Below are 20,479 nucleotides of genomic sequence, written 5' to 3'. Positions count from 1 at the left end.
TAGGAAAATACACCCCAAATTTGTCTCTGTATGGTGAAATGGGCTGGATGCCATGTATAATTAAACAATAGTCATGTATTTTTAGAACATCGTCAAGATATACTAAGATGTGTAATAACAGGTTGAATAAGAAAGTGTTTTTATGGGCAAATAGGAGTTGCAATAGTAAAATAAAGAACTGGAATTTTACAGTAAAGTTAGAGAGCTTGATATGTCATATTTGAGTAATACAGAATTTATTTTCGATAAGAATTTTATAAAAGATACAGAAAATATAACTTTTAAAGTATCATAAATAGGTGTTAACACAACAGGAGTACATGTTAATATGCAAATTAGTTGAAAATGATTAAATTAATCTTATAACTTGAAAGTTGGGTTTGGCAACCTGGGGTACATCGTAAAATTCATGATGGGGGCAGCATGGTGCAGCGCCATGCTAAATTGATCTAAGGAAACCTCTATTTGAGTGATTGTTGCTGTTTAATAAAATAAACTGTTGGTAAATAAGAATGAAATTGTGAATTAGTTTTTGTTTTATCTAAATATGCATTTATTTGACTCTTTCCAAACAAGAGTGACTTCAGCTTTTGCATTATCAGTCCTTTTATTTTAAAAATTGAAAAGTCCTTAAAATAAGATTCTTATAGCTCTAATTTCTCTAATAAAAATTTTACAGAGGAGTACCATATCTGATATTACTTTCTTGCATATTTTAACATATGAATTCTTCTTTTAATAATTCTGAACTACAGTGATACATTCTACATAAATAATGATACTGATTATACAATATAAAGGACGCCTGCCTATCTCAGATAGTACAGCAATACTTCATATACCAATACTTATAATTGTTTCATTTTGTTATTTCACTCCTCAGGTCTTTCACATTTCCCTAAAACTATCTATCTTCCTGTGCCATTCTTTTAATAATAAATGTGCTGATTAATTGACTATGCATGGTGTTGTTTTTACCAGGTGTTGATTTAACCAAGCCCAAGGGCAGATAGAACTCGAAATCCATAAGAATGATGTATTCTGCTTACAATATACAGGCATAAATCCATATACATGTACAAAGTATGAACAAAAAATAAGAAATACCGGATGTAATATCTTAACATGGCTATCGGTTAGTATTATCAAATTGGAACGTTTGAATACACTTTGTTAAAAGAAGTTCCGACTTACCGAATTATCTCCCCTGAGTTTGAGAAACGTGTAGCTGTAAAATTTAAATAGTGGTTTGTGTAAAACAATCTAAATTTACCTCGATAACTGAAATACATTTCGTGTCGTATGTGACAGTTACTGTTTTTGGCTCATATGAGGGGGTAACAGACTTCAAACAAGCATCTTTCACATGTGCAATCGAAACGGGCTCACTGATGGTCGCCATGTCACAGGTCTGCACTAAATTAAATTATTCTAGAAAACAATTCTATGTGCCATATACAATATTAAAAAAAAGAAAATATTTTTTTGTATCATGAAAAAAGATATTTTTTGTTTTATCTTCTCAGAAATTTGTTTCCATTTTTTTTAATTGCGATTCATTTCGGGATTAAAACGATAAATTTAGCTGCGATGGACGATATGATTTCAATCCGTTATAAAACAATTTTCTTGCTTGTTGTTGTCAGCGTATAATTATTTCCAATGTAATGAGTGAGAAATCAATTGGATCTAAGGGTAAACCACCTGATAAACAAGATGTATCTGAGGGTGCTAGCGAAGTTCCAAAAGAAAAGTCTGGTAGCAACGTAAACGAAAACGCAAGTAGCAAAAACAGGACTGAAAAGGTTGAGAAGGTAGAGCCTCATAAGGTGTATGAGAAGACAAAGACTACTGACAAAAAGCTAGATAGCAAAGCACCAATGAAAATTAATGGTGTTAAGAATGGAATGCCCAAACCAAGTCCTAGAAGGGAGGAAGTTGGAAGTGGAAGGTTTCCAACACATAGAAGTTCTAGTAGAGGGAAGACAGAATTTAGATCATCTACATTGTCTGTTGCACCAACCTCTAGTCATTCTAAAACAGACATTAAAAAGAATGGTATTTTATTTTTTGTAATAAATGCAATGTTAACGAAATACTTATTCTAGAAAAATCTTAAATCTTTGTTGTTATGGACAGGATAACTCTCATGTACTTGAATTCTCTAATGTTTAGTATAGGAGAGTTCTTCATGATGTCATCACTTACATGTACCTGTGATGTGGTTTTGGGTGGCAAAAAATCCATTGAGTGACATAGGGTATCAACTTTAAATCATCATGACTTTTTTCATTTTTAAAGATAATTGAAAAATTCTTTTGGTTCCCAACATTGCAAATAAAGTTCTTTTTATCCATGGAATTTTTAAATAAATATTCAGTAATTAGACTATATGTACATAAGATTTTAATTATAATTTTATACATAAATAGAGGTTTACATATAAATATCACTACAAATTTATTTTTTCAAGTAAAACAGTTGTAAATTCACATACATAGTATGAATTATTTTATCTAATTGAAACATTTTACAGAACCAAAATTGGATATAAAATAACAAAGTTATTAAGTTTTGAAAATTGGGATTCTAATCATGAAATTGTCAATTGTTTATTTAGTTGTTAATTTGCCAACCAATTTGATACTTAATGATATGCAAATTAGTGAATATGACATCACTAATGAGATTGGGTCTCACTAACCACTTCCGGGTCAAATGGCCACCCCCCTATGTAGTACCAAAAACACACTGAACCTAGACATATGCATTGTAAGTGCATTATTTGTGTGTATTATGATTAAAAGTAGTCAAAATAAAGCTGAGAATGTGTACTTTAAAATCATATATGTAATTAACTACAAAAGTGTATGAATATTGTTTACATGTGTGAGTAATTTGCCTCCATGCTGTCAGTTAGCAGAACAGGTAAAAATGTGGATTTTCAGTATTATTTATTCAAGTAAATTTTGTGAAGAATTTCTACTATGATCGTACCATTAGCATAATGATTTTGGAAGCCTTATTTTCCAAGCTTCGCAACGGTATGCAGCTTTAAGATGTCATTTGTCCTGGGAATTCACAGTGAGACTTTGAAAATTACTTTTTTAACATGTAAAGTAATGGAAACGTTAGAAGTGGTTAGTGAGACCATAAATTAAATTATGGCATATTTCAGAGAAATGCATAATTTGAGGAAAATTGCCTTTCCTGGTCATTATTTCCATTTTCCCATAAAATCAGTATAGTGATATTGGTAATCTGGCTATATTTTAAGATGTGCATTGTGCAAGGTAATTTAAAAAACACCATAGCAACAAGATTTTTATCAGTAACAGTGACTCATAACTTGACGTCATCCATGAAATACACAACGTCACTGCTTGGGATATTCAAAGTACTCAAATAGTCACACAGCACAGACTAAGAATCACACAGTAATGAAATAGGTATGATATAAATTGTTGAAATCTGTTCTTTTTTCATAATGATAAATGATATTTACTATTACAACTTCTTGAATTATCATAGGTATCAATTTGGTGTGACAAGTTAGTTAAAATTGTAATTTTTTAGTAATTTAGGGAAAATATCACTGAGGGGCATGATATAAAAATGACCATTTCTTTGTAGTCCTATGTCTGATTTTGATAGTTTTGGTCTTATTAGACTCACAATACCACAAGCTTTCATAAAATGTAAAAACAGAAAAACATAAAAACTCATAAAATGTTTTTAAGGTCTCACTAACCACTTCCGGGTCAAATGGCCACCCCCCTATGTAGTACCAAAAACACACTGAAGCTAGACATATGCATTGTAAGTGCATTATTTGTGTGTATTATGATTAAAAGTAGTCAAAATAAAGCTGAGAATGTGTACTTTAAAATCATATATGTAATTAACTACAAAAGTGTATGAATATTGTTTACATGTGTGAGTAATTTGCCTCCATGCTGTCAGTTAGCAGAACAGGTAAAAATGTGGATTTTCAGTATTATTTATTCAAGTAAATTTTGTGAAGAATTTCTACTATGATCGTACCATTAGCATAATGATTTTGGAAGCCTTATTTTCCAAGCTTCGCAACGGTATGCAGCTTTAAGATGTCATTTGTCCTGGGAATTCACAGTGAGACTTTGAAAATTACTTTTTTAACATGTAAAGTAATGGAAACGTTAGAAGTGGTTAGTGAGACCTTGGTGAACTCTCCTATATTGTCTCCCTTGTAAATCATCACTTGTACAAATGTATATGTAGGTGGCACTAAAAGATTAAAAGGCAGAATACAACAAAAGTTCCGAAAAATGAAGTCTGTATAAAATCAAAATTAAAAAATATAAAACTTTCTGTCTTAAAAAACGATGGGTCGCCTCAACATAATTTTACACAGCTGATGAAATGACTTCTTGGGTGTGTTGATGGTACTTGAAGAAGCGTGTCTAAATGCATGAATAGGTTTCTAGTGATGAAGTAGATTTCTTGCAGTAATTTTTCTATTTGTTCAGTGTATTTCTGGCTAAAATAAAATCTTTTTCATCTGTGGTCAGGTTGGGATCACTCTTGCATTACAAAGAGTGTTGTTTGAATAATATATCTGAACAACATTCACATGTGAATCATTTTCATATGACATGTAAAGAAAATTGCACTGGTACTGGTAGTGTAGTTCCTAGATTTGTATGGAAAGTTGTACCAGTCCATTTCAAATTTATGTAAAATATGTAACAGGTGTTGCAGTGTATTTTAGATAATTCATTTCCTCATGTGGAACCCATAATTTTCTGATTTATTTATTTCTGTCTTACCTGTTTTGTATATTTCTATAACAATTTGTAATAAATTAATGTGTATCAATTAAAGCTGATACAGGAGGAAAGTCTCTAGGGGATGAATCAAGATTGTCCAAACTGGTTAGAAGAGTTAGCAGAGATTCAGACAGGGAAAGGAGATTGTCATCAGCTAAGCAACTGAAGGATTACTTGAGAACATCTGAAGGTGCTAAGGTAAAGAAATGGTCGCAAGCACTAGAACAATTATGTTCAACATATGAAGGTATCTTGTTAGAAGGTAATTTCTTGCCAGTTAGTCAATAAGCTTTCAGATTCTAAACCAATGCTTTATACCTTGAATGAATGTCTGTAGGTTCCTCATATTCGTCTTTATTTTGAATTTAAGCCAAAATTAGAATATGTTTCTTCGCAGTTCCCCTACCCAATGATTTGAAGCTTGGGACAATAGCAAGGCTCCATAAACAGTGAAAAATTCAACCCTTATAAATTGCAGTCTGCATGGTTTTATTAATGTCTATATATCCTGTCTACCTGTCTCCTAATTGTTTATTAGAAATTGATTGTCAGGTGTGCGTCAATATTGACCAATGTTGCAGCCACCTGTGACTCATTAGTTGATTGCATGATAATATAAATTATACACATGCCTTCTCAAATCAAGCACCATTGCATATACAACGAATCAAAGTGATTCAGGGAGTTTTCATACACTTAGAAAAAGATTTACAAAAATTTTATTCACTCTGTCATTTTCCAGCTGGATGGTAACGAAAGCATATGACATTGAAGCTGTTCGTAAAGTATTACAAATCAGTCAGAGTTTGTAATTAATTTATAGATAGAACAATTTTAACACAGAAGTCAACAACCCATTTGAAACAAATATTCGTGATTGTCTTTTATCATCACTTGAAACTTCTCAGCTCTTTGCCAATGTGAAGAAAAAGTCTGAGAGATACGATGTTTTCCTGTAGGAAGTCCATCTGTGGTCGAAACCCACCTCGTTTATTTTTTGACAAATGCTGATATTTTGTAATAAACATAGTATGTGATGATATAACACAAATCCAATATTTATCTAAAATTGACTACAAAAAAGTTTTTTTTAAGTTTATACTCAATCTGAGCATGTAAAAGACCAACACAAACATCCAATTTTGTCTTCTGAAGTTTGATAAAATGTCTGACATGGCCTGTCAAAATTTCTGTAGCCTTGGGTGGTAGATACGGGAAAAAAAATTATTTTATTGAATTGTTTGGAGAGGACCACATACAGAATTAAGTATATAAGGTCTGTGATATATGTGAGGTAATTAGTTCGTATCTTTGATGACTTGTTATTACATTCTTATTTCTTTGTTCTTTATACAGAAAGTGTGTATCATTTATACCATTGATATGTTAATTTGTTATGGTAAAGTTCCATATCATGAATCGTAATCATCATAATGCATGTACATCTTTCCATACTGTGTCAATGTTTAATTCATGTACATGGACACAAGAATTTGAAATTGATATCAAAATACTTAATATCAAGTGTAGATAGAATATCATTGTACAAACTGTTTATGTAATATCAAACAAAAACCACCATGTCAGAAACATTTACTGGTGAATGTTGACAGTGTTGTTGCTCAACCCATCATAAGCACTAGGTCTAGGTCTGGTTACTGTTGGTGTTACTGTTTGTCAGGGCATCTCTCAAAACTTCAGAAGTTACATAGTTAAGTTTTTGATCAAAATTGTGAACCTCTGTAATCACCTCTTCAAAGTCTGGTTTAAAATTTACTGAGAAAATTTATGCTGTTAGCATGTAATTTAACTTGTCCAAGATAGACACTTTCATCACATCTAATTTATCAAGGGTCAAATAATTGGGATGTCTTCAAAATATCTTTCCATGCCCAATATTTTTGGGGAACTTAAACATTTATTCATAAAAATCAGCACAATTTTTTAAGTGTTCCTGTATTTTATTTTGATGGAGTAACAGGATGTTAACTTTGCATAGATAGGCTGGGGATCTATCTTAAAATCACATTCAGTGTTTGCCCCAGGCCCTTAAAGCACTGTGCTTTACAGCGCTTTTGTTATAGAGTGCTGCAGTATTGACCTCAGTACTGTGCTATGAAGTTAAATATGAGGATTAAAAATCAATGTGTGTGCGCGGAGGTCATTTACAGCAACCTACATGGTAATTAGCCCTTGAAAATCATTAGCAGTAAACAAGCATTGGTCTGTTGATCACTTGATGACCCCACTAGTGTCTGAAGCCAATCATAATTATGACATTGGCGATAAGATTCTTATCAGTCACTCCACTTGGCCACAAATTAATTTCAGGGAAGGTGTCAGTCAGATACAAATATCCTATACTGAACTCTGGCCAAAAGCATGTTGCTATTTATAAATACAAAGTTGATTGTTTCATAATTACAATTTAGTTCAGAAATAGATAGTAAAATTCCCCAAGTCTAAAAATAGTACCGCAGGTGTGATTAACAAATATGGACTTCAGTCATGATATGGGGTTTCAGTCATGTATAAACTTCATTTTAACATAATAATAATTAAAAAATAAACAACAAATAACTAGTGTGTCAACTTTAAATGACAAGAATAAGATTGATGTTTTTTCCCTGGCAACTAGGGTAGTTCCATACTACAGACACCCTGAAAATTTTTGGCAACATGAATTTTAAGACCAGATTAGTCTATTACATGTACCTACTTTGATAATTCTAAATCTATAAATATATTGAAAATTACCAAGACTAGAAAAAAAAGTTAATTATAGAACATGCTTTTAATCAAATGAATATCACATTCAAATGAGCCATCGAGGCCCCAAATCAAATGAAAATCATGTTCATATGAGTCATTGAGGCCCCAAATTAAATGAATATCACATTCAAATGAGCCATTAGGCCCCAAATTAAATGAACAGTTGTATTTCCAATGGGTATGCTGTCAGCAAAACATCAATGCAGAACCTTGAGTGTGTATTAATTAGGGAAAATATTTATGAAGAATTACTTATCATAATTTGATAGAATATCCTTATAATTTTTTTGCTAAATATAAAGAGGAAAAATAAAAAAAAACAGTATTAAAGGTATAATTACTGCCATTGATGAAAAAAAGGTAAAATATTTGCCTATGAATTATTCATATAAACATAAACATCAATGTATATTTTGAATATACAGATCAATTTTTGATACACGAAATATGAAGTGGCACATTTTGACACAGGACCTACATGTGTTAATGTTGTGTCACACATGCTGAATACAGTGCTATGCAAAAATCCTGGGGAGAACACTGATATTGATCAAGTACAGACAGCATTTTTAAACAAAGAACAATTAACAGATTTTCCAAACTTTTTTTGCGGCATGGATCACCCGGATCTCTGCCTAAAAAAATAGCGTCAGAGATTTGGCAATAAAATAATTTTGGTAGGGCCCTTTAAATTTGGTTGGTTGGTGAAAGGCAAACAAACATATTTTTAATTTTGACCTTATTTACATCTGCTGATTTCACCTTAAAAAATGCAATATTTTTTTCCAAACATGTTAGGAAAAACGTACATTTACAGTATTAGAGTTTCAGATTTATTTCTTTTTTAGGCTGTAGCCAAAGGAGGAGATGACATTCTTTCTATACTTCAAGATGTATATTTTGAACGGTAAGGGTAAAAAATGCTCTGGTTTCACACTTATTTTGTCATCCTTATTTTTGTATTTTCGTTATAATTTTGGTGCGTCTGTTGCATTTCATTGTATCAGTTCATTTTTAGTTGCTAATATTGTTAGTGACTTCCTGCACTCTTAATTTCAGTGCTGTACATTATTATATGATTTGCATATTATTAAATTGCTACACCACCTTATGTTTCAGATAGGTGCCATAGAACCATCATTTCTAGCTTGATACGAGATGAAATGTACCTTTTAAATACCATACACATGTGTTCTATGTGTGTTTTTACTTGCATGAGAGCTGGAAGTTTTCATTAAAAGATGAAATGATCGACTAGCATTGAACTTTCTGTAATATAGCCGAGAAATGTCAAGTCTTTTAGTTGTTTGATTGAGAAAATACGGGTCATCACGATTACAAAGTCACCCGATTTTTAAATTTAGAGCATATCACAACTATGCTTGAGTTTGTACCATTCCAGACTCACTGGTAATTTGCCGATTTTAGCTGATTGATGAAATGTTACATTTCACAACAGAGTTCAAAAGCTTTATCGAAAGCGGGTACATATTAAACATTGCAACACAAGCTCTAGTGATCTTTTAAGATAGACACAATATAGTTCTAAAATGTCAAGTATATATTTGTAAAAGGAATACACTTATTTTGCTAGTAATGTACAAATGTACAATGTCAAAAGATGTGAAATGGAAAAGGACATGAATGTATATTATCAATCATCATCCTTTGGTAGTCATCCGTAAATTGCCCTAAAATCTTCAGCTCTTTAAAATTTGTGACTTTTTAAAATCTGAATCAATATCTGAGTCCATACATGTATCTATGCCAGTGTTTATGGTGAAAATGAGAAAATCACTTATTAATTGGGAGTTAAGTTTAGTTGAGCATTACCATGATATTCCCCTGGTTGTTGAAAGCAAGCCATAGTCAGTGGCATAGAATTTTTTATGATTAGCGACTTTGAAGACATCAGACGTCGATTTTTTTTATTATACCAACCCAAAAAATTTTCAGTCACAAAATGGTATGGCTCTGTCTGTAAATACTTTGTTTTCATGCAACAATATCAGTTGGTTTATATCAAATTTAATAATCAAGTTCAAAACACAAAAGGAAGGTTTGTATTGATTCTTGGGACTATGGCCAAACCCTGTTGAATAAGGGGCTTAAAAACAGGTATTTCACATAATTTAACTATACAATGTATTTAACTCCAGTAAAAGGATATGGATGTCTATGATATTGTTTTACCACAAAGGTCTGGCTGGGATTGATTTTAGGGGTTAAGACTTGAACCATTATGAGCAATGGGATGGAATAATAACCTTGTTGGGAGAGTATTGGACACAGGTTGACATTATCATATCTATCACTTGAGTAAAAATAAATAGATCTCTTTTAAATACCTCATAAATAGACTGGGATTGATTTTGGGGGTGATTTTAGCCAATGTAGAATAAGGAACTGATTTCTGGATAATGGATTAAGTAAAAGGGGATTGGGTCTTGTCTATTTGACATTTTACCACAAAGTACCATACCCCTTATTAAAGATTTGGATTAATTTTGGAGGTTTTTACAAGAAAAACTTTTAGGAATAAGGGGCCTTAAAGGGTCAAATTCTTTTCCTGTGTCAAATGTGTAATCACAATAAAAAATCAAGGCTATATCAAGTTTGTACTTGTCCCAACTGTTCCAGGTTCAACCTCCTAGGTTTAATCAAGTGGAACCCCACTAAGCATGTTATAAGTTTTTTATCTTGATTAGAACAGAATTTTATGTAATTTTCCAGTTATCATTTTTTTTATTATTGATGACATTCTTTAGTTCATATTATTTTATGATGTTTATTCTTTTAATCTTAAAAATGTACTGGTATTGTCTATAATCTGCTAATTATACATTTTAGAAAATTCATTATATCTCTATTGCAGGTCTGGAAAAGAATTAAAGCAAGATGTAGCTACATGTGTTGGATTGATAGGAGGAATTATGGGACAGGATAGTCAAAGGTAACAATCAAAACAATACAAAGTTCCTTCTTTTGTCTAGGTTCCTGGGCCACTTAAAAAAAATGCCGGAGGGGGGCTTTAAAAAAAAAGGTCACAAACGCACAAAGGATCCTGACAAATTTAAAAAAAAACTAAAGCTGTTGATGAAATGCAGAAATAATCCAGATTTTTTTTTTGCCATGGAATAAAATTTGCCTTTGCTGGAGTGTTTTGGGGATATGGCAATGCCTGAAAACCTACACTTTTTTGCCCCCTGTGGAGCGTCACAAGGGGAAATGGAAATGCCGTCCATACTTGTTTTCCACACTTTTTTTGTAATGCTTTTACCAAATAAGTTTGTTTTTTTTGTTTGTGGCCTTATTATGAAGAGTTATAGATTAAGTTTGACTTTTACAGAAGTTATGGCCCTTTGATTTGGAAAATTTCAGTGAATTTACAATTTTCTGCACTATTTTTTGTAATGCTTTTACCAATTGATTTAATATTTTGTATTTAGTCTTACTGTGAGAAGTTACTGATTAAGATTGACTTCGGTTACGATTGAATGATTTTTATGGAATTACTGTCCTTGGACTTAAAAATTTTCAGTGAATTTACAGTTTTTCGCATTTTTTTCGTAATGCTGTTACCAATTGCTTTTATCTTTTGAATGTAGTCTTATTATGAGAAATTACAAATTAAGCCATTGTTTTTTAATTTTTAGTTTTACGAAATTATTTCACCGAAGTCATGAGTAGGAGGACGAAAAAAGAAAAAAAAGACATTTTAGAATTTTTTTTTTTAAAGATTTTTTTTTAAGATTTTTTTTTTTTTTTTTGATTTTGTTAAAGATAATACTTTTCTGAAAGTATTTAATATAGTTATAAGACAAAATAGGTTGAATTTGTGTTTGTATATTTGAAATTGTGTTGTTTTCTTTCTGTTTGACATTGTTTCAACCATTTTGAAATAATGTTTTGATATTCTGCCCACAAGGTTCTAGGTCCTGCCTTCTTTTCTTTCCCACTTTTTTCTAAATATTAAACAGAAATAGAGTTGAACATTCTTTTTATTATTTTTCAAACAATAAATGTATATGTATTTATACTCCATTTCACTCATCACTCCCACAGGCAAATCAGTTGCCACTTCTGTAGAGGAACGAATCATACTTTGGCCCAGTCCATGAATATAAGCACTATTTCCATATATTTTTTCTATTAATAGATCCTGGCCTATCGTAGAATCAGTTTGGGCCTTTATAAATTTGTTTTAATTGTTTTAAGACCAGGATCAAACACAAAGATGCAGAACGATGAATGCATCTTTCCTGTGCTCGCTGTTCAGGTAAAATGGTACAGTCGACTCCACTTAATCGCATATCGCTTTATTGCATATTTCGGTTATTAGCATAATTTTCTCCTGCACAAAACCATTTCCTAATATTCTTTTAGGGAAAAAATCGCTTATTTGCATAGGCCTTACAGGTGCATTTCGGTTTATTGCATAGAGAATTTTGCCTCATCGAGGTAAAGACAAATTCTATTTTAAGCCTTCGGGTCATAAATATGTCAATCATATTTATTGTTGTAAAAACTAGGTTATCATCAATCAGGAGGTGTTAATAATGGATTAAAAACATAATGGACATAAAAGACAATTTGAATGATTTCTAATTGCATTAAAATAAACAAGCACCTAGGTCAACAATGACTTCTGACGACATGCCAAACATCACCTTGTGATGCGGCTTGGGGTTCGGCTTGGGATATTTTTTGTCCCTATTTAAATTCTTCCGACTACAAATGATTATCAATGTAAATTTAATTTTCTTTAATGAGCTGAACAGTTTTTAGTGAGCTTGGGTTACTAGGCATAAATATCAACCGAAAATTAAAAGTCCTCATTCATTCAGTACAATGTCTAATGAAATTCAACTACCCTAAGGTGCCCCATACTATCCACACTTCATAGGAATATATTGAGGTCAATGACACGTATAATACACAACTATCAGTGTACAATGGTGATTGAACAGAGGAATAAAAACGCACAGACCATTTCAAAAGCCCAGAAACTGCAAACATTGATGAATATTATACTGAATCCTGTCTGAAATATGAAATATGGGATTTTCTTTCATAGAAAGGTCAGGAAATTACTTGACTATTTATAGATGAGAAACACGTGGTTTTACTTATAAATACACACGACGTAAAGAAGGTCAACAAACAAGATAAACACAATATATATTATTATTTATTGATAAAAGAACAATACAATGTGAAGGTCTATAACAATTAAATACCAGATCTGAAATGCTGAACAGTGATATCCCTGGTTGATCCACAGTATCGTCGTCTTACCTGAACTCACACTTCCGGTAAAATCGTAATTTCGGTTATAAGAATAGCCCGGTTATTTGCATAATTTTTACTGGCAAATAGGCTATGCAATTAAGCGGAATCTGTACTATTTTTCATTATTTTAGGTTGGCCTTTTGTTGACCCTACTTAAGTAAGTACTTCCGGACACTGTGATGGGACAAATTGTGCTGTCACCCAAAATGTTTTATTAATTCCAGGCTCTAACATTATTATACTTTTAAAAAATTGCATTATATTATTTGAATTTTATATAAATATTATGAATTTTTAAAATTTATGTGCCATTTGCAGAAAAAGGGGGGAAGTTTGACCCCAAACATCATCTGCTTAAAATAACAAAGAATCGAGGGGGTTTTGCTATGACTTTGATCACAATTTTAGTTAGAGAAATGAAGATATTACTGGAAAAAAGTCATTTTATAGCTCCCTCATTGTTTTAAAGGTGTGAATATTTCAAATGTTTCACTATTGTCGCCCTATGGGAAATAAATAGTACCGTTCTACCTTCAGATCTTTTGGGTGCTTCGCTCCAAAGTATTCAAAACAAACTTTGAACAACGTGGTTTTTACCGTAAAAACTGCTATGTCTTTCACTCGCAGTAAAGATTAAGACTATTAAAGATATAGCCAATAACCTTTAACCTTTTATTTTTTTGAAACAGCAAAGCACCGAAAGAAAAACGAAATGAAAGTCATTTTATTTTTTTTCCAAATTGCTAAAAATTGGGGTCGGCGGATTTGTAAAACTAAAAATAGAAAAACAGTGGCTTTAAGGTCGACTTTGGTTATGGTTGATTAATTTTTATGAAAATTTCAGTGAATTTAAAGTTTTTCCCCACCTTTTTTTTTCGCAGGGGACATTGAACATGGTTCTTTTATTATACTTTGGTAATTTAATTATAGAGTTTATTGAAAATCAAAAACTATAAGGAATGTGTCCATATAATATAATTTTTCCATCATCTGTGAAATTAATATGAATTTGATATAGCTAAAGCAGAGTGGCCAACCCTTACCATTTGAACATAAGACTTCTGATTTTAATTATTAAATTATGCCATACATGTAAGGAAGAAGATCTTACAATTTTCAATTTTTTAGCTAAAAAATAAAGATCTGGACTTCTGTCTTAGCTATGACTGTTGCTGGTTTTAAAATTAATAAAATATACCTAGCAGTCTTTTCAGCGTTTGCCAATAATGTATTTTACAATACAAAATGAACCTCATGGTCTTCAATCAAGCTCCTGTAGAAGCTTTGTAAAACAAAAAAATGTTTGCTCCTCACAAAAATTTCCAGCAGACCCCCAGCCTTACTATTTTTCATAACTTTAGGTTAGTAGCTCTGCCTAAGTCTAACACACAATATAATCAGACACACCATAGCATCATTAGTCATTTTAAATTTCAAAATATTCCCATGAAATATATCTAGCTTAGTGAAATAGGAAACATTATGATAGCGTACAAAAAGGCACATGGCTCAGGGTACAGGACAAACCTTCAGGCTAAGGCTGCATACCAAAAAATTAAAAATTGTTCCAGTAAAGGGTATTTGAGATTTTTATAATGAAAGTTTATGTAACATAAAATTAATACCCCTGAGGTCTAAATGTGGAGACATGCAAGTAATACCCCTGAGGTCAAAAGGTGGAGACTTGCAAGTAATACCCCTGAGGTCAAAAGGTGGAGACGTGCAAATAATACCCCTGAGGTCAAAAGGTGGAGACATGCAAATATTACCCCTGAGGTCAAAAGGTGGAGACATGCAAGTAGTACCCCTGAGGTCAAAAGGTGGAGACATACAAATAATACTCCTGAGGTCTAAAGGTGGCATCTTGCAAATATTACCCTAGAGGTTTGAAGGTGAAAACGTGCAAATATTACCCCTGGGGTACATTACATAAACTTTTTAAAAAAAAGTAAGTTGCAGTATATTTTTGCACAGTATAAATTTTCAGTTCATTTTTCAGGTATTTTCAATGGCTGTTTGGACAAATAAACAATGTAATAGATGATGACAGCAACAAGATAAAGCTGCTATTTATGGATTCTCTTTTGGAGGTATCACCTAAGCAGACATTATTTGATTTGAATTAAAACAAAAAGGATTGAATTAATGTAAATGGTATTTACACAGTCCTCTGTTATTAACATTACAGTAATAATAATTCAAAAATTAGACCAAAAATATGTGAACAACACATTGTTTAAAACATAAAAAAAAACAAGTGGTGATAGGAAAAATAAAATTCTGACATTATCATAAGGTTTTAAAATATTTTAGTATTTTTTAGCCCTAGTGATTGCTTTATAAGAGAATCATTTAGCAATTTATTTATTTTGCCAATTTTTGCTTACCTGTAGTTTCCTGTAAATCATCTCAGTATTTGATAATAGCCAAAAAGATGCACAATAGTGGTAAGAAGTTGTTTTCATTATTTGTTCAAAATGTTGAATGTTTTGTTTTTTTTTCTTTTTCAGACACTGAAGTATGATGATAAAAAACAAACTGGATCAAATTTGATGCATGTAAGGATCAGCTATAACCTTTATCTTTTATTATACAAATGAAATTACCTATAACACTCATGTCAAAGCGAGTGATACTCCAAGATATAATTGACAAGTTAGCAATGTTATCACATTTTTTTGTTATGTGTGATTAATATCTTGAAATTGTTGTTTCATTCTTAGTAAGATTTTTTGTATAATTAAAGCAGTTTTTATGACTAAATGATTTTCAAAAGTTTCTTTGACCTCATGGTTTGTGTACTGTTATCTTTTTTATAGATGGTAATGGCCAATGTACAGACCCTATTGGAGAACGCTGATACACCAGAAATCCTGATGGCTGTAGTTAAAATTATATTACATATAGCTAAACACTACAGTGGTGTATTTTCTTCACACTTCAGGGTAGGCACTATGATAGATACCAGGTTTACAGGAAAATGGGGGAGGGCTGTAGAATTCTACCTTTAGGATAGGCACTATGACAGATACCTGGTTTTCAAGGGGAAGGGTAAAGAATTCTACCTTCAGGATAGGCACTCTGACAGATACCTGGTTTAAAGGGAAATGGGGGAGGGCTATAGAATTCTACTTTCAGGGTAGGCACAATGACAGATATCTGGTTTACAGGAAAATGGGGAGGACTATAGAATTCTACCTTCAGGATAGGCACTATGACAGATACCTGGTTTACAGAGGAGAGGTTACATAATTCTACCTTCAGGATAGGCACTATGACAGATACCTGGTTTAAAGGAAAATGGAGGAGGGCTACAGAAGTCTACCTTCAGGACAGGCACTATGACATATCTGGTTTTCAGGGGGAGGGCTGAAGAATTCTACTTTCTGTTGTGTTGATGGACAGATGCAAGCTGGTTTATAAAAAAAAACATGAATTGGTCTTGAAATTAGGAAGTCAAAGGTCAAAGTCACAGTATCAAAAGTAGATTTTTCAAATGCAGAATATTCCAGTTGTGTGTTTTTCAATTACAAGTATTTATTCTATCATGGGGTATTAAACAACATAAAAGATTTGGATTGGATTGCATTGTTGGGATCACCTTTTTCTGAGGGAAGGGGTTTTAGGTAAAAATCGAGGATTAATGCTTGTTGCTCAGATATAGCCTGTATTTTCCGTCAGAATTCCTTCAAACTTTGATTTAGTGTTAGTAACAGTAAAGGCCAATGCATTGGATTAAATTATGAAACTATTAGGAATACTTTTTTATTTTTATTCATCATTTGTAGAAGATTTTGTTACTCAGATTTAAGAAGTTGTTCTTGTTCATGCCATTGTTAATCTTTTTAATGTAATAAGGACATGTTTGTTAAAGTTAGTTCAAACAAACTGTATTTTCTCATGATTGAAATTCATACAGCATGCAAGTTTGTTATTTACTCGGGCATGGTTTTAATTTTAGGACACAGTTGATATTCTGGTTGGCTGGCACATAGATACAACACAGAAAGATAACCTGACAACTTTCACCTCTAAGTCATTAATTGAAATGAGCACTTATTGGATAGCTGATTTTAACTTCTCGGTGACATTACTAGGACAATTTTTGGAAGATATGGAAGCTTATGCAGAGGTTTGTTCTTAAAAATCTGTGTATTGTCTTTACACATTTACATGAATTTGAATGATATTTCCTTTGGAAAATTTATGAAAAAAATCACAAGGTAATAATGGTGTCAATGAATCTGTATAAAATTATAACAAAACAAAAAAAAGTGTGATAGGAAAATTGTTTAGTCAGTTTTGTTGTTCAGAAGTATGTTAAGGGCTGTTTATGTCACATTTGGTGGTTTGATGAGACACTTGCATCTATATTTAAGAAAGATTAAATATAGTTAATAGATGGTATAGACAAATAGAACATTTTTACGCTAATTACTAATCATTACCTAATGTTTTTTTTTTCTTTTTTTTTGTGGAATGACGTTTCTTTTAAGTCTCGTTGAAAATGATTCCTTAGATACACATTACATGAATAGTATAATGTATTGTAATTTCTTGTAGGATTTGACATACACATTTTCTGGACAAGCATACCCAGATGAGGAGCTGCCATTACCTGAGGAATGTATTGTGAAAATTACTGCTCTATTAAAAGTCTTTACTACTGTAGTGAAGAGTTTAGGTGACAGTTTCTGTGGCCATCATCGTGGAGAACTCTCTAATGATGATATCATAGATGTAAGTTTAGGATCATGTGATGAACCTGATGCTGGTTGTCTATAAGCTTTTTAAAAATCAGTATTATTCAGATTTATGAAAAGGTTGAATTTATTATTTTGAATATGTTCCAAACTGACAGATACATTTATATGAAACAACCATGCAAATTAAACTTGTCTCCAACCCATAATTTTACATTTAGAAGGATTAGATAATTGAAAAATAAGCCCAGTTATATAAGTAAATAGTGATTTATCGCCTTGTCAATTTCAATTTTTTCCCTAGATTCTTCATTTTCCCAAAGAATTTCATCATTTCATTAAGTGTCATTCTCTGTAGAATCAGGCAGAGGTTGAAACTATTTGCACTATCAGAATATTCATTGAAATGCACTGAATAAGTATTTCAAGGGCAGACAACTCTGACAAAAATCTCAATTTCTAACATTCTACTGAAAATTTTCTGAACAAACCCACTAATACATAGATCAAATAATGATAGAGAAATCATCTTTGTGTGAAATTGTATTATCAGATCCTTCGATTTTTGACATACAATGTTTACGATATCACAAGCTTGTAAAAACATTCACTAATTTTTTCAACCGATACAAAGAACTCACTCTCAAATACATATGAAGTTGTAAAGGATTAACATGTGCCGTTATCTCTCACCCATTGTTTTACAGTAATATTCCACACAAAGCACAGAAAACTCCATACTCGATAAGTTGACTAAATCGTTGAATAGGCTCATTCGGAAGGGATATAGTTATGATATTGTTGACAAATCATGAAGGATAGGATTTTTAGCTCACCTGGCCATAGGCCAGGTGAGCTATTGACACCACTTGGCATCCGTCATCGTCGTCATTAACAATTTCTTCAAACATCTTCGCCTCTGAAACTGCTGAATAGATTTGCATGAAACTTACAATGACTGTTCCTTAGAGTATCCTGCACAAAATGACCGTTTGGATTTTTGATCGATTTAAAAATATGGCCGCTGTTACTAAAAATAGAACATAGGGATCAGACAGCAGATTTTTGCATATATCTCCATAACTGTTAGGTTTTGCCAAATTCTGATGACGGAAAAGTATTCAGCATGATGAGATCTATCTGTTGTCAGATTTTGGTGAAAATCTGTTGACCCATGTTGGAGTTATTGCTCTTTTTAGTCATTTTTTTCCTGTTCTTGATGTTATTACTTTCAAAAATCTTTTTCTCAAAAACTGTCGTACAGAATTCAATGAAAGTTGTAATTTTTATTTTTGTAGGGTATCCTTAACAAAATGACCATTTGGATTTTTGATCGGTTAAAAAACATGGCCACCGTTACTTAAACTAGAACATAAGGGTCAGACAGCAGATTTTTGCATGTATCTCCAAAACCGTTAGGTTTAGCCAAATTCTGGCATAGGGTAAAAGTATTCACCATGATGAGCTATCTATGGTATAATTTTGGTGTTAATCTGTTGACCCATGTTGAATTTATTGCCCTTTTTAGCACACCTGGCCGAAGGCCATGTGAGCTATTACCATTACTTGGTGTTGAATGTTCCTTAGGGTATTGTGCATGGAACTGATATGGGGATTTTTGTTCCGTCGAAAAACATGGCCACAGTTACTTTAAATAGAACATAGGGGTCAGACAGTAGTTTTTCCCATACATATCCTAAACCGTTCGGTATAGCCAAATTCTGACAGGGTTAGAAGTGTTCATCATGATGAGATCTATTTGTGGTCAAATTTTCATGGTAATATGTTAAGCCATGTTGGAGTTATTGTCCTTTATCGACATTTTTTGGCTATTTTGAATGTTATTTCTTTTAAAAATGTTCTCCTCTGACACAACTTGACCAATTGAAACTTAACTTGGTATGAATGTTGCTTGGGATATCATGCATTGAACTGATGTTGAGGTTTTTGATTCATCGAAAAACATGGCTGCCGTTACTAAAAATAGAACATAGGGGTCAGACAGTAGTTTTTCGCATATATCTCCTAAACCGTTATGTTTAGCCAATTCTGAAATGGTTGAAAGTGTTCAGTATGATGAGATCTATCTGTGGTTAAATTTCGGTGAAATTTTCTGTATATGATGTTATTACTTTAAAAAATCTTCTCCTCAGAAACTGCGCTACAGAATTCAATGAAAGTTGACATTTTCGTTTTATAGGATATCCTTAACGAAATGGCAGATTTTTGATCGCTGAAAAAACATGGCTGCCATTTCTAAAAATAGAACAATGGAGTTAGACAGCAGATTTTTGCATACATCTCCAAATCAGTCAGGTTTAGCCAATAGCTTTCAATTGCTGAAATGATCGTTATTATAAGGCTTACAGGTGTGTCCAATGAATCAAATAGAGTCAAAATTGTCTAACAAATCCTTGTTAGAGTTATTGCTCTTAAAAGGCAAAAATTTAACTAGATGAGCATTCAGGCTCCTGGGAGTCTCTTGTTGGACATTTTTTGCTGTTTTTGATGTTATTACTTTCTAAAATCTTCGCCTCAGAAACTACCATAGGGAATTATATGAAAGTTGGTAATTTTTGTTTTTTAGGGTATCCTAAACAAAATGACCATTTGGATTTTTGATTGGTTATAAAATATGGCCATCTTTACTAAAAATAGAACATAGGGGTAGTACAGTAGTTTTTTTTGCATATATCTCCAAAACCATTAGGTTTGGCCAATATCTTTCAATTGCTGAAATATCCTTATTATAAGGCCTACAAAAGTCTCCAGGGATGAAAGTTGTCAGTCGACTCCATATAAGAGTTATGCCCTTGAAAAGCAAAAAATTATTTTTTTTTTTGCAGTTTTCAGTCAATATCTTGGAAACTATAATAGATAGAATATAACTTTTGATTGATGAAA

The 20,479-nt window shown here is 32.1% G+C and overlaps 2 protein-coding genes across 2 annotated transcripts in view; one reads left to right on the top strand and one right to left on the bottom strand.

Annotated features, from left to right (window-relative positions):
- Window positions 1-1,412, bottom strand: part of LOC148618498 (nucleolar protein 11-like) — a 31,808-nt gene extending 30,396 nt beyond the window's left edge. The window contains exon 1 of the mRNA XM_088577512.1: window positions 1,274-1,412. Coding sequence (XP_088433638.1) covers window positions 1,274-1,402 — 129 coding nt within the window. The 5' untranslated portion in view covers window positions 1,403-1,412. The remainder of the gene's footprint in view (window positions 1-1,273) is intronic.
- Window positions 1,413-1,560: 148 nt separating this feature from the next.
- The window catches only part of LOC148618495 (serine/threonine-protein kinase SMG1-like), a 110,034-nt gene continuing 91,115 nt past the window's right edge, over window positions 1,561-20,479 (top strand). The window contains exons 1-9 of the mRNA XM_088577510.1: window positions 1,561-2,058; window positions 4,864-5,006; window positions 8,429-8,487; window positions 10,456-10,533; window positions 14,872-14,962; window positions 15,383-15,430; window positions 15,692-15,817; window positions 16,834-17,004; window positions 17,436-17,612. Of these exons, the coding sequence (XP_088433636.1) occupies window positions 1,668-2,058; window positions 4,864-5,006; window positions 8,429-8,487; window positions 10,456-10,533; window positions 14,872-14,962; window positions 15,383-15,430; window positions 15,692-15,817; window positions 16,834-17,004; window positions 17,436-17,612 (1,284 nt within the window). The 5' untranslated portion in view covers window positions 1,561-1,667. The remainder of the gene's footprint in view (window positions 2,059-4,863; window positions 5,007-8,428; window positions 8,488-10,455; window positions 10,534-14,871; window positions 14,963-15,382; window positions 15,431-15,691; window positions 15,818-16,833; window positions 17,005-17,435; window positions 17,613-20,479) is intronic.

This window comes from Perna viridis, chromosome 4 (assembly GCF_037379345.1).
Source record: "Perna viridis isolate PV_CMFRI_1.1 ecotype Kerala chromosome 4, ASM3737934v1, whole genome shotgun sequence".
NCBI classification, from domain to species: domain Eukaryota; kingdom Metazoa; phylum Mollusca; class Bivalvia; order Mytilida; family Mytilidae; genus Perna; species Perna viridis.
The sequence above is the reverse complement of the archived record's forward strand: the minus strand, read 5'-3'. Positions and strand labels throughout refer to the sequence as shown.